Raw genomic sequence first — 13,502 nt, 5'->3', positions numbered from 1 at the left:
AAGCGTTGTAAGTAGTATGCCAACGGAACGTTCGGAACATCTTTTGTTGTTTTTCATCTTTATCTCCATACAAATTTTGTTGGTCACGTGACTTTTTATTATTGGAAGCAGTTTTTCCTCTAAATCGTTTTTTCACAAATATGAAAAAATAACGAATATATAATATTATGACGAAATTAAAAGGAAAACTATCTCAGGTAAGTAGACTTGTACGGAACTCTCAGTGCGCGAGTCCAACTCGCACTTGGCCGGTTTTTTATTAAAAATTACTTTGAAAATAAACAAAAGGGTGTAAATACTTAAATTATTTATTTACTTAACAAAAATAAATAATATCAACCTTATAAGGTAGTCATATGTCTAAGCCTACAACATTAGTAAATGCAAATACCCATAAATGCTTTTCTGGCAATCAGTCTACAAAGATGGCGGGTTGTTTTTTACAGTTTCATTAATCAATAAAAAAAACATGACCCTAACATTACTCAAACTCTCAAAAAAGTTTTTTTAATATTGAGTTGACGAAACCGCAGTAAAATCATCACCATTTTTTTACTTCTTATAAATACTCTTCACATAGCAGTTGTTGAGGACATTGTAGTTGAACCGATACCCTGACTCCGGCACATCATCAGTCACCAAGTTATCGCTGTGGAAATGCACGTAGAGCGGTCCGGGGGGCGTGGCTGCAGACAATTGGACTAAGTTAATAATTGGACTGTAGTAATTGGACTAAGTAAGTGTCTATAAATTGGAGACAGCGGGCCAGACGGCGTCACTAAGAAAAAAATATTAAGTTTATTGGACTGTGTTAAATTTAATTGGACTAAGGAAAATTGGATTAAGTTAATTGGATTGTAGAAATTGGACTAAGTATCATTAATTGGACTGTTCCGGTTTCCGTTTAAGAACCACGAAAGTTCAATATAGGTAATCAGTAAAAACTATGGTAAAAACAGAATAATCTGTAAGTACTTAACTACTCAATAACTTTGAGGATATCCCATGTCATAGTAACTGACAACTCGAAATACTAGTTACTGCAACATGAAATCTCGGAGCGGCATATTATTTATAGACAATATAGGTATATATACAGGGTGTTGCAAAATTGGTATACTAAGCCGAAACCTACATGTGCAGCATGGTATATCTAAGCCCGAATCTGAAATCAGAATTTGGAAATTCGCGAAAAAAAAAATATTTTCCCATAGTAAAAAGTCACGTGACCAACAAAGTTTCTATGGAAAATGAAAAAAAAAATCGCGAATTTTCAAATTCGGATTTCAGTTTCAGGCTTAGATATACCATGCTGCACATGTAGGTTTCGGCTTAGTATACCCTTTTTGCAACACCCTGTATAGTAGACAAAAGAAAACCTTAAACTGTTTCCCTGTAAATAGTTTCACACCAATACTCACAAGCAATAATCTGATTCAGTCCGCTGCTGCCGCAGAATTTCGACCCCCTTAACCCGTCAGCTGTCTCGGACTCCGGTATGAACAGGTAGTCCTCTGACTGAGGCGTGCCCTGCGTCACCGGGTTGATCTGACAGTCCGTGTCCAGGTACAGGTTCTCTTCCGAACGGTACGCCATCTCGAATGAGGCTGAGGTTAGCCTAGGGAGTGGGTGGAAAAAATTGTGATGAGATGATGCAAGAGATTGTATGAAATCTGGTACACCGAAATAGTGATGTGTACACCGAAATAGGTATTATCTTATAGATTATGAATAAAAATGGCTGGAACTAGTAAGCATAATATTTTTGTGTAGCTCACAAAGAGCTAACCAATGAGTGGCCTATTGTACTATAGTACTAGGCTATTGGTGATCTGCATGATATTATAATTTCGATTGATAAGTACACCTAATTTTCTTTTCTTCCTGATTATAAAGTCATAACTTTGAAGAGCAAGACAGTGGATTGTAAAAATTGGATTGGGAGTAATCAGATTTAACGCATTGGATTAGAGTAAAGCGCAGCACCCAAACGGTCCGTTTTTTTTGGATTTTTAGATAATGAATGTAATGTGACTTTTAGTGTTGAAAATTTAAGTTTACTAAGTCTTAAATGTTAAAATAAAAATGTCATCAACTCACTTAACCCCACAAACGTCGGGGGTGCGTTTGAAGCACGTGGCATAAGCCAGGTTGGCGATGTAGGGGCCGGCGCCGCGGTTGTAGTTGAACGATTCGAACGCGCCGTTCCTGTCCGGGTAGTACTGCAGGCAGCCGGGGGGCGCTGAGGGGGGAGAGGGGAGAGTTAGGGCCTGTTTCACAATGTCTGGGCAATGGCTACCTGAAGGGTTAACACGGGGCGCCATTAAGACGTGACAAAAAATCTCCGTCGCGCTCGCTCTTGAGGCTGCGCGATGTGAAACTCTTTTTCATGTCTTAAATGCGCCCCGTACTAGCCCTTCTGGTGGTATATAAAAGATATGCTGTCACTCTCTGTAATTATGTTTTAGACAGTGAGCCATTGTCCAGATATCCAGATGTTGTTACACAGGCCCTTAGTTATTTTTCGACGTAGTAGGTAGGTATGCCAGAAAAAATATATTATTGTTAAGTATTGGTAAGGAATGCGTGAGCAGTTCTAATACTGAAAGAATCTATTGGAAAACTGAAAGCTTTCATGAGATGAGTTTTGTAACATCTGCATTTATTTGAATGATATTCAAATTCTGGAACAACTTCACCGACAGCCAAAAACCATTAAATACATTATTCCTCAATGCTACTTGCTAATTTAATATCCCAGAATTCCACTAAAAAAATACAAGAAACTTACCGATAAGATATTCGTCGCGGTCAGCGGACGAGGTGTAGGGGGTTGACGGCAGGTTCGAGGTGATGGCTTCCAGGATACCGTCTCTGTATTTACTGTCAATAATGAATAGAGAAAATAGATAAGTATTGAGAGTTGTGGAGCTTCTTGGGAGATGCCGAAGCATGAATTAGGTACCTATTACTTTTCATTTGTAAAACTGTGTCTAATGGTATCCATTGAACTATTAGGCGAATGGCTGAAGGTTTCACAAACTTAGGGGGTTTTATTATATTAGAGGTATTCTGAGATGGGGCGAAGATGAAAGCTATTCTGACGTTAAATTGAAGATTTGAAGTGGCGACGTTAGAAAACAATAAGTATACTTAAACGGAGATAGGTTGGGTTCTGAGATTTATCTCCTCCAGAATTAAGCTACTCCGTACGTGGGGTAAGTACGTACTCTTCGAGTGAGAGTACTCTTCGAGTGGAACCTTTGTCCCTTTACTTTCAGCTCCATAAGGAACTGTCCAAAACCCTGAACTTTCCACTCACCCCAAAGTATTGAAGCACTCCAGCTGGGTGACCTTGATCTTCCACGTGGCTTGCGGCAGGTTGGGCTGCGTGCTGCGGTCCGCGATCTTGAAGTTGATCCGGATGGACCGGCTGTTGATGGATGCGTTCACCCGGACGTATACTGTGAGGGGAAAAGAGGGGTTAGGCCAAAAAATCGGAATCTTTGTAAGGAAATTTTTCAGGAACTTGTTCTGGAGTGGAGACCACGATTAAACAAACGTAGTGTAGAACGCCATTGGATTGGATGTGGACAGATAGATATATATGGCATCCAGTGGCGTGCTTTGGAAGAGGCCTACGTCCAGAAGTGGACTGCTATACGGTGATGCTTATGATGATGATGATACGGAAATTGTGATGCTGACGCACTAGCAGCTTTTTGTACACCATCAGAAGGGCTAGCACGGGCGCAATTCAAAAGTTCTTCGTCGTTCGTGCTCGCTCGACGCGATGTGAGTGAGCGCGATGCAAAACTTTTGTCACGTCTTAATTGCGCCCCGTGCCAGCCCTTCAGGAGTAAGATAATTTCTAGGTAGTTATGTCACGGTTACCTATTTATCCCTATTGTGTAATGTAAGTAAACCAATTTCACAACAAGAGCTTCCGTCCACTTACAATGCTGTCCATTGTTGTCTCCACACAGTGCCGGCAGTAGGTCTGAGTTGGCCTGCAGGTTGGACACTTGGAACACGTCATTTCTGCAGGTATACCCTGGTCTCTGGGTCACATTCTCCACTGGTTCCACCTGTTAAACAACCACAAGTTATGAAAATTGTAAAACAGCGCCATCTGTAGTCGGTAGAATCTAAAATTTCAATGTAGCGCCATCTGTTGTCGAGTAGCGGAACTTACAGTTGTAGGTGGCGCTAGGTTGAAGGTCTCGAAGTCGATTCTCAGTTGGCAGACGTTGTTGTTGTTGATTTCGACGTTGTATGAGCATTCTAAGCCGGAATCTTCCCGGCTTAGTGGCGGATTGATGAAGACAGCCACCTTAGTGTTTGTACGGACGTCGCATGCGTTTACTGCAACAAGAAATAAACAATATTATAATCTCTTACTATGCATTATAACCCTAGTCATTACCCGACTCAGAGCCTCAAAGCCCGAAACTACATAATATAAGTAATATCATAGACAAAAGTGGTTATTTATATAAAAAATGTTGAAAAAATACAATACATACATGAACAACAAGTAGCGAAGACGCCGCAAAAGCCAATAGCTTTTCCTCCCTGAGTGTTGCACTGGTTTCTCGACAGACAGACACCGCCGGTCGACCTGTCCGAGCCCAAACACTGCTCTCCATTACCCACTGTAAATATACTGCCAGGGGCTTGTCGTTTTGCTGAAAGATAAAATTCATTAAAATCATTTCCTATTTATTGATGTAAATAGAATATTTTTAAGATTTAACGCCATCTACAGTTAAGTAGCTAAACTACTTACATCGTAAAAGTTCAGCAGCAGACGCGCTGTGCGCCGCGGCTATTATAAAAAATAACGCTTTTAGCCCCATCTTGCGGTGAATCTGCAACAAAAAAGTACTGACATGAACAAAAGTGTATGATTGACAAATTATGTTGTAAAAGTTTCGTAAGTAAAACTCATAAAATTTTCTAATTAAAGAACCGTTAAGATTAATGTAAGCTCAAAACCAGTCTGCAGAGAGAAGGTACTTACATTTTACCGACAAGTAGGCGCGATATTTACGATATTGACTAAAACATGTTTCTAGGCAAAGACCATTGACCTCTTTGGAGTAAACGATAGATCTATCTTATCTTTGATTATGACAATCGACAGTTATATTCAAACGGTACTCTGGCTTGACCATGGTATGAGAAAATCATATAAAATAGGTAAGTACTTAGTTATTGATTGATTGAAGATTAAATAGTTCAAGTTTTTGCTATAATGTATCCTACTGTAAGTGGTACCTTTATAGGCAAGAAAGCATCTAATGTACGATAGATATAATCCATCACATCATGAGGACTTTCTTTCGCCATTTGTTCTTATCAGTGATTTAACCCTTATGAAATGATGGTAGACCATTGAAGTATAATATAGATAGATAGATAGAATATTCTTTATTTGTACACAAGAATAGATTATACAAAGCCTAAATACAAACACATAGGTACAACAAAGGCGATCTTATCACTAAAAGCGATTTTTTCAAGACAACCTTTGGGTGGAAGAATATTTATGTTCAGATAGGGTCAAGTGTACTATTACTCATTATCTTGTCAATCAACAAATAATTGTAAATATTTACGTTGAATAATTTATATTCTCTTAAATTTTTCTATTCTATTCTATTCACCCTGTTATTACAAATGAAATCACAATTATTATTACCCTGAAGGGTTACTCTATACTGACGAAAAGCGTAAGAACGAGAGCTTTCGTGCAATTAGTACGCTTAATTCAACGAGATAAAGTCGTGGTTAGAGCTGTATTTTTGTTTTTTCGAAACTTCGGAGATCGCGGCTCGCGTTTTTAAAAATAAAATAGTAAGCTAAAAGGGGACGACTTATTAAGTAGGTAGGATTTTTTTTTTTTATTTTGAAATACTTACTCTATTTTTTCGACGTTTAGAAGTTCGTAAAAAAATATGCAGGAAAAAATCTACATGATCAAAAAAGTTTGTATGGAGTGTCAAAAGTTTTTAAAGCATTCTTTCATATAGGTATTTTAGCATTGTTGTTATTAAAAACGACCCCTTGAGTCACCTTTTTCAGTTCACTATTCCATATTTACTTACACTTTTTTATAACATCCTAGCGGAAACGGTAAGGATTTTTTTTTATTGAAATAATTGTTAATACCAACCAAAACTTATATAAACTTATACAGTATTAAAAGCTTAGTCAGAAAATGATTCAACAACCGGAAAAGGCTACTTAGGTAACTTTTCAAAATATTTTCGCAACACCCTTATTTGATTATATTAAGTGATTAGTTTAGATTTACACACAAGTAGAAATTTTGGATTATTGAAAATAGTAAAAAAAAAATTAATATACATACCTTCCGGCGGCTGCCGTTTGTTGAAATGCGTAAATTGCATAACTGTAGGCTTTATATACGACGCCGGGCGGCGGCGGCGGCGGCGGCGGTGACCGGCCGAAAGTGCGGGAGTAAACATAAGAAACAACTAGTTTTGTACTACCACAACGAAAAACCATTTTGTAGTATTTAACAGCAGCTATTCTCACAGGCTTAAATTTTCTTAAAAACAAAGGCTAGCTCAAATAGTGCAATTGAAAAAAAAACACTTCCGTTTGATAGTTTTTTTTTCCTTTTCATTATAATTAAATTTTTAAAACCTATCTAAAAAATGTAGAAATTAATGTACAAAAGGCTAAAAACAACCGTTTTTGGCGAAAACGACATTAGCTTCTACAGTACTGCTTGTACATGTTATAAATCTTTTGCCGCTACAAAAACGAAACAAAGTTTCAACAAAAGTTTACGGCTCTCCCACAACTTATGAATGTGTCAAATACTCGTTGAACCTGCAGTTCACTTTTCGTACCTTTTTGCCATGACATTTTAAGTACCCTGTAGGAGGTTTTGACATTCTATTCAAGTTTACTAAAAAATACTATATCAATCCTGTTCGATTAATCTACAGGGATATTTTTATACAGCTCCCAGACTATAGTGATCATATTAGCACCTCCCAAGAATCTGTATGCAAATGAAAGCTCAAAGCTCTCCAATAAAAAGCTTAATAGGCTTTTGAACAAATGAGAATTACATTTATTTAAATAACAGTTAATTTTAACACTTGTCACATTTTATGAGGTGGCCGCGAATTTGCATAAAGTTGTTTTTTAAAAATAGACTAGTGGTAAAACTAATGTGGTTTGTAGAAAATAATATATATTTTTTTAACTAGCTTCTACGCGTGTTTTTCTAATCATATTTTTAATTTACCCGTGTAGGGTAAACATTGGTGAAATTGGCCACCCCCAATAACTGGCCACACGGCTTTTTATTCGGCTAAAATAAGAAACACGATGACAGCACGCCATCTGTTATAGCTTGACACTAACCATTAGTACGTTGTCGTTCATTTTAGTTCACACTCATTCCGCTTGAAGGATTGGTCTTCAAAATATCCGCAATTTTCTAACAGTCGGCGACAGTGCGACTGATAAAATGGTTGTCCGCTATGAAAACGTTAAGCGAAGACATTATTTCGAGAGGCGATATTTTTTGTCCCCAGCTTCTGTGAGTGACTTTAAATAGTGACAACGATAGATTTTGAGGTAAGCAATCATAATTTGTACTGATTTAATCCTTAATTTGATTTTATTGCATTTTTCGACTTGGCCAGTTACTGGTTCCAGTTTTATAGTATTTTTAGTAACTGGCCCCCCTATGCCAGTTACCCCAATTTGCTACTTGCAAGTAAATTAACTTAAAATACAGCTTATTACCTTGGTTTTAAGAAGGTTTTAAGTAGCATTTTCTGTGGTAAAAATTTTGTAAAAATCGTTCAATATTTAGTAGTAACTGGCATAGGTATTCTAGTGGCCAGTTACTACATGGCCAGTTACTGAGAACTATTTTATGTTTCAGGATATAGGCTAAAATCTCTTCAAGATAATGGTGGCCCAGCCCACAAACAGCTTTCACTGTTTGGACTGTATCCTCGTCAATATCCGTAGTGGTTAGCAGCGATTCGAATCGGCTCTTTTGTTTTCTTTGGAAGCTGGTGTTGCCATACCAACTTCAATTTGGTGCAGCGTGGGACGAAGGGCCTGCTTCATCAGTCGTCTTCTCTCCAGCTTGAAGTTGATATTCAGAGTGCCTCCAAGAAGTCGGTGATCACTCCCAGTTTAAAATCTATTGATAACTGAGGCATCTCTGAATATGTGCCGCTTGTCAGTCATAATGAAGTCGATTTCATTTTTCGTCCTACACCATCGGGGCTTGACCATGTTCACTTCCTCCGGGGATGTTTCTCATAGAAAGAATTCATCAAGTACAGCCCATTCTGGTCTGTCTCATTCGAGGAAGTCTACAAGAATTTGCCCTCTCCGATTTCTGCTACTAAAGCCATGGGGTCCTACCCTCAATTCTTTGCATACTTGTACTCCCACTTGAGTCCCCCATCACAATGGTGTGTTGGGTCTTAGCAGTACACTTGATAGCCCTAGAGGTATCTTCGTAACTATACTGCTTCGACTTCTGTGTTAGAGTGTGTCGTGGTTGGTGGTGGTTGGTTGGTGTATACCTGTACGACCTTCAAGGAATCCCTCTCGGTTAGTTTAAGTACAAGGTACGCTACCAGATTCGACACACTACTGATCTCCACTACGTTGCTGACAAGGGTCTATTCTATTCTATTCTCATTTCTGTGGGGGTGTAAGTACCTGCACCTGGCTCTCTCGAGTGGAACCTTTGTGCATATCCCCAAGGTCTAAACTGCCTTCCTAAGTTTGAAACATTTCCCACCACGCTGGTCCACTGCGGGTTGGTGGGTTCACATATCTAGATGTGCAGGTTTCCTCACGATGTTTTCTTTCACCGCAATAGCGATGGTATACATTGTACTTAACTTAAAAGAACTGATTGGAACATATCAGCGCCGGGATTCGAACCCGCATCTCTTACGTGAGAAGCGGGCGCTTACCCGACTGAGCTACCACCGCTCTCCGATAGCACTGAGATGTCCTTATTTTTTTGCCCAGCTCTACCTCGTGTTACACCATCTTCTCGTCCTCTCTCATGTCCGTGCGTTGTAGGTAGCAAGTTGTATTTTATACAATCTTAAAATTAGTTCAAGAAGAAGCTAAGATTTAAGGATTTGACTTAATATAAACTTGAAATAATTCAATATGATTGTTAATAAAGATTTACGATGATTTATAGACAAGAAACTTATTTTTTGTCGTAATAATATGTGAATTGTGACGTTGTTACACTAATTACATTGAAGGAATATTGAATTGTAGAAGTATTTTTTTTTTTATTAAATTTTGTTAGAAAATCCTTCCTTCATTGGAAGGAAACCCGTGCCCCGGCAGGTGGAGACGTGATGATGACGATGAACTGTTTATTTGTTAAGAAATATTAGGTATTTCTCATTATTAAGTGTTAACACATTAACTACGTCATAACACATTAATTGTAATAGGTTTTTTATAATGTTTGCAGTAGTTTAGTTTAGTTTTTTATAAGGTTAAAACTTGTCATTTTAGTAAATTATATTAGGTGGCCAGTTACTGCAAAATAAGAGGGCCAGTTACTAAAATTAGTGGCCAGTTACTACACAAAAGTGATACTTTTCATTGAAATAAAGATATTTAAATAAATAGTTCTTATTGATTATAAAATTGATCAATAAAACAATCAACAGGATCTAGTGAATCATTAGATATATAAATCACCTAAATCAGATCATGCATTTAGATGGAGCACACACGTAAAGTGGCCAAGGTGCTTAAGTGGCCAGTTACTACCCCTTTTCCCCTAATTTAAGTCCAAAATATAATTTTAACTCTTCTGTTCGATCGATCTTGTTAATTTCAAAGACAAAGCGTTGTCCTTTTTTGACGAGACATGAGTCTTCAGTTGAGTTCAAATTAAAAGTACTTCCTACAAATTAAAATGTTGTACCTAATATTCTTAAAAACCAGTCCAATAATAACATCACTTTGAAGATGATAATTCTTATGCAAGATGATCGGTTTAATAACAGCGTGTTTATAGGTTGTGTTAGAAATTGTAATACTTACCGTTGTCGGGTTGTTGAACTTGACTTTGATTTTGAATTAAGTATTTATGGAAGCTTGATTGCTAAATAATTGAGAAGCATTAGGTAGAAGGCTTCTCTAAATTAGCTTTGTAGGCTATAGAAATAGCTATGTTGAGGTTTCTCTGGCAGAAATGAGATTATTGTTATAAAAAGTATGAAAACTAAACTAAAAAGGATATAGTATGAAAAGCTAAAGGAAACTTTTACAATCTGAAATCTAAACTGGCTATGGATCGGCCATATATGCCGAAGAACCGATGACTGGTAAAGGAGCGAATGAAGACTACGATGATCCAAATTTTGCATGGGACGCCTTTCGGCATACTGGATCGACGACTTTAGGGAGAAGGGAGCTGGTAGTGGCTGGATACTGGATAAGGAAGGCCAAGAATAGCGCCTTAAGCCACATGAACGAATATTAGGTAAAGTCGAAATAAAAAGCAACACAAAATCGAACGGGCATGAAACATAAAAATTGAGTTTTTTATACTAAACCACTTATTCAATTTCTCGCAAGCGATTTATCCGCTTTTTGCTGTAAATTTGTACTCACTTGATAGGTCGCAGGCCGTATCGCCGTATTTGAATCAGTACAATGCACATAAGGTAGTAATTGCCTTAATAATGTAGAGTCTAATATTTTTCTAAATTATTGTAAAAATATAAACATATAAAAAGTCGTTCGATGTTTTTTTTGAACTCACACTTGACACTGGTCAGTTTTATAATTGACGTGTTTCGTAACGAGAAGCCAATGTACGGACGGTCAATATTTAGAAGGTGGTACCTACAAGTTTGGTCGAGAACTTGTTTTCTCACGTACGTACTTATCTACTCATATCAGCATAGCGTATAGTGCTATGAACTATGGCGCTGTGACCTAATACATACTTTTTAACAGCCTAGAAATATTTTTTTTACTGTTTAATTATAAAACCTTTTTTATAACTCTAGATTGCCACTTATTACTCTGCAAAACTACCGAAGCACTGTGGGACTACCACCACTGAATACTAGCCATGAAAAATCGTGAAAAAGTGCTTAATTGTCAAAGCTGACACAATTTTTATGGATCTAACAGATGTTTATTCCTATTAGATTGTTGATTACTAATGTTCGGTGGTGGTGGTACGGTACCAGCTTTTTGGTAGTTTTGCAGAGTGGTTATAAGGAAGCTGTAATTGTGTATGAGCTCGTGGTAAGCTAACTTAACGTGGGACGCCCTCCTGCCCGTTCGGACGATCCATCAATGAGGCAATACAGAATACTGTTATGTCCGTCCAATAATAGTAGGTACTCTGTGTTGGTGCTTACGATGACAGTGGACAAGAATTAGCCTTCAGTACAGTCAGGCTCATTCTGTGATATGTAAGCACCAAATTTTGGTCCCAAACCTCACCAAACATCACCAGGGGGGAGGGGGGGTCAAAAAATGAGAAAAACTACCTCACGTGATTAATGGACGGCCCCTTAGTTTGTCACAATACACACGATTATAGTTTTTTATTAAACCAGGATTCGTAGGTCAATAATTTTTTTTTTAAGATTTACCCCATTTCGCATAAACGAACCACTTTTTGCAACACCCTCTATATCAGTAATCTATCCATCCATCATAGGCCACGATCCGGGCCTTGTCAGAGGTTTGTTTTTTTATGGCTGTATGAGTCCTATTGCAGCTCGACACCTTCTGCCACGGAAATCGCAATATCAGTAATCACAGACACCTAATATAACAACTTTAATGAGATTTAGCCCCTGTTTCACAATGTCTGGTTAGTCGCTACCTGTCGGATAAAATACATGCTGTCACTGTCTAAAAAATAATAACAGAGAGTGACAGCATGTATTTTATCCGTCAGGTAGCCACTAACCAGACATTGTGAAACAGACCCCGGTACTCACTTATAACTCACAATATTTTAACCCGCCAGTGCTCGCGTCAAATTTCGTGACACAAACAGTCGCATGTGGGTCTTTTAGACCCGAAAGTAAATTGATCTATTTTCTCGAAAAAAAAAGAAAATTTAGATATTATGTAGTCTGAGCCTATCTGAAACCTAGTTAAACATTGTGAGATTTGGCGTTTCGACTTTCTCCGTGTTCGGCATCATAAGGGTCACAGTGACAGTTAAATAAAGTCCATTTTTCTCTCCACCTTTAGTTTGCAAGGTGCGGGTGCCTATATAAATAGAGTGAGTCGCCCGCGCGCCTCAGTTGGTTTTTGATTTTTGAAGTGAACACTTCGGCAAAATGGCTCAATGTAGCCACGGTTCTCGTCGGCTTCGCTCCGACGGGGAAAAATATAATATTGAATTTGCGGAGTCCTCGCTGCCGGGAGCTGTAGCGTGATGCGGACCAGGCGGCGCGGGGCCTGCCGGCTGCGGTTTGAGTTGATAAGCCGTGAGTAAAATGCTATTATTTACTGCTTTTAAAAGCTCAGCCACTGGTCATAATGCTCCGCGCTTGGGGTTTTTATCCCACGCAGTAGGGTCCGATTCAATAGTCGTGGTGATGATTGATCACATATTCCGGTCCTACTAGTGGCGCTTGAGCTAGATACTTACATTAATGACCGCTTTAAGTAAAGCATATGTTAATTTTATACAGGAAAAAATTATAAAAATATATTTTTCTACCCTCAATTTCTAATATTTTTAGAAAACAGTTGATAAAAACTTTGCTATTACAATAATGCACTTGATTATAGCTTATGTAAGGCTTTACAAACAGGAGCTTTCCAGGACCGTCATAGGATTTTTTTACAGGAAGCACGTGGCTCCGAGTTTCAGTATGTTGGGACATTGTGGCATGTGCGGCGAGTAATGTGATCCGCCGGTACCTACCCGCTGACGGTAGGCAGGCCGATTCGGTGAAATTAAGTTTCGTGTAACCTGCACCCGGCCCTGTGCTCCCGCGCTGGCCGCCGTCTCGTGGCACCTGCATCGCAGCGTACACCCGGCCCTGCGCTCCTGCCCTGGCCACCGGTTCTTGCCACCTGCATCGCAGCATGCACCCGGCCCTGTGCTCCTGCGCTGGCCGCCGTCTCGTGCCACCTGCATCGCAGCGTACACCCGGTCCTGGCCCTGGCCACCGGTTTGTGCTACCTGCATCGCTGCATAGACCCAGCCATGCACTCCTGCCCTGGCGGCTGTACACCCGGTCCTGGCCCTGGCCACCGTTTTGTACCACCTGCATCGCAGCTTACACCCGGTCCTGGCCCTGGCCACTGGTTTGTGCTACCTGCATCGCTGCATAGACCCAGCCATGCACTCCTGCCCTGGCGGCTGTGTTGTCCCACCTGCATCGCTGCGCACACCTGGCACTCCTGTTCTGGTTGCCAGATCCAAACGCCCCCTGTCTGGGAAGAGATTTTATGCTCAG

General features: G+C 39.3%; 1 protein-coding gene across 1 annotated transcript; it reads right to left on the bottom strand.

Moving 5' to 3' along the window:
• Nucleotides 1-292: 292 nt before the first annotated feature.
• LOC105389919 lies at nucleotides 293-4,895 on the bottom strand. Its single transcript, XM_048621621.1, has 9 exons — nucleotides 4,790-4,895; nucleotides 4,527-4,688; nucleotides 4,196-4,365; nucleotides 3,959-4,088; nucleotides 3,323-3,464; nucleotides 2,792-2,883; nucleotides 2,101-2,242; nucleotides 1,422-1,618; nucleotides 293-686 (listed from the first exon to the last, which is right to left on the bottom strand). Exons 1-9 carry the CDS (start codon nucleotides 4,857-4,859, stop codon nucleotides 553-555), a joined length of 1,239 nt encoding a protein of 412 aa, XP_048477578.1. The 5' UTR covers nucleotides 4,860-4,895; the 3' UTR covers nucleotides 293-552.
• Nucleotides 4,896-13,502: the final 8,607 nt, after the last annotated feature.

This window comes from Plutella xylostella, chromosome 2 (genome assembly GCF_932276165.1).
Source record: "Plutella xylostella chromosome 2, ilPluXylo3.1, whole genome shotgun sequence".
NCBI classification, from domain to species: Eukaryota; Metazoa; Arthropoda; class Insecta; order Lepidoptera; family Plutellidae; genus Plutella; species Plutella xylostella.
The sequence above is the reverse complement of the archived record's forward strand: the minus strand, read 5'-3'. Positions and strand labels throughout refer to the sequence as shown.

Coding starts and splice junctions, on each gene's coding strand:
- LOC105389919 (XM_048621621.1), bottom strand. CDS start 4,859: ATGGGGCTAAAAGCGTTATTTTTTATAATAGCCGCGGCGCACAGCGCG. Junction 4,366..4,526: donor CTTCGCTACTTGTTGTTCAT/GTATGTATTGTA, acceptor TTCTTGTTGCAG/TAAACGCATGCGACGTCCGT. Junction 2,884..3,322: donor GAGTGCTTCAATACTTTGGG/GTGAGTGGAAAG, acceptor CATTATTGACAG/TAAATACAGAGACGGTATCC.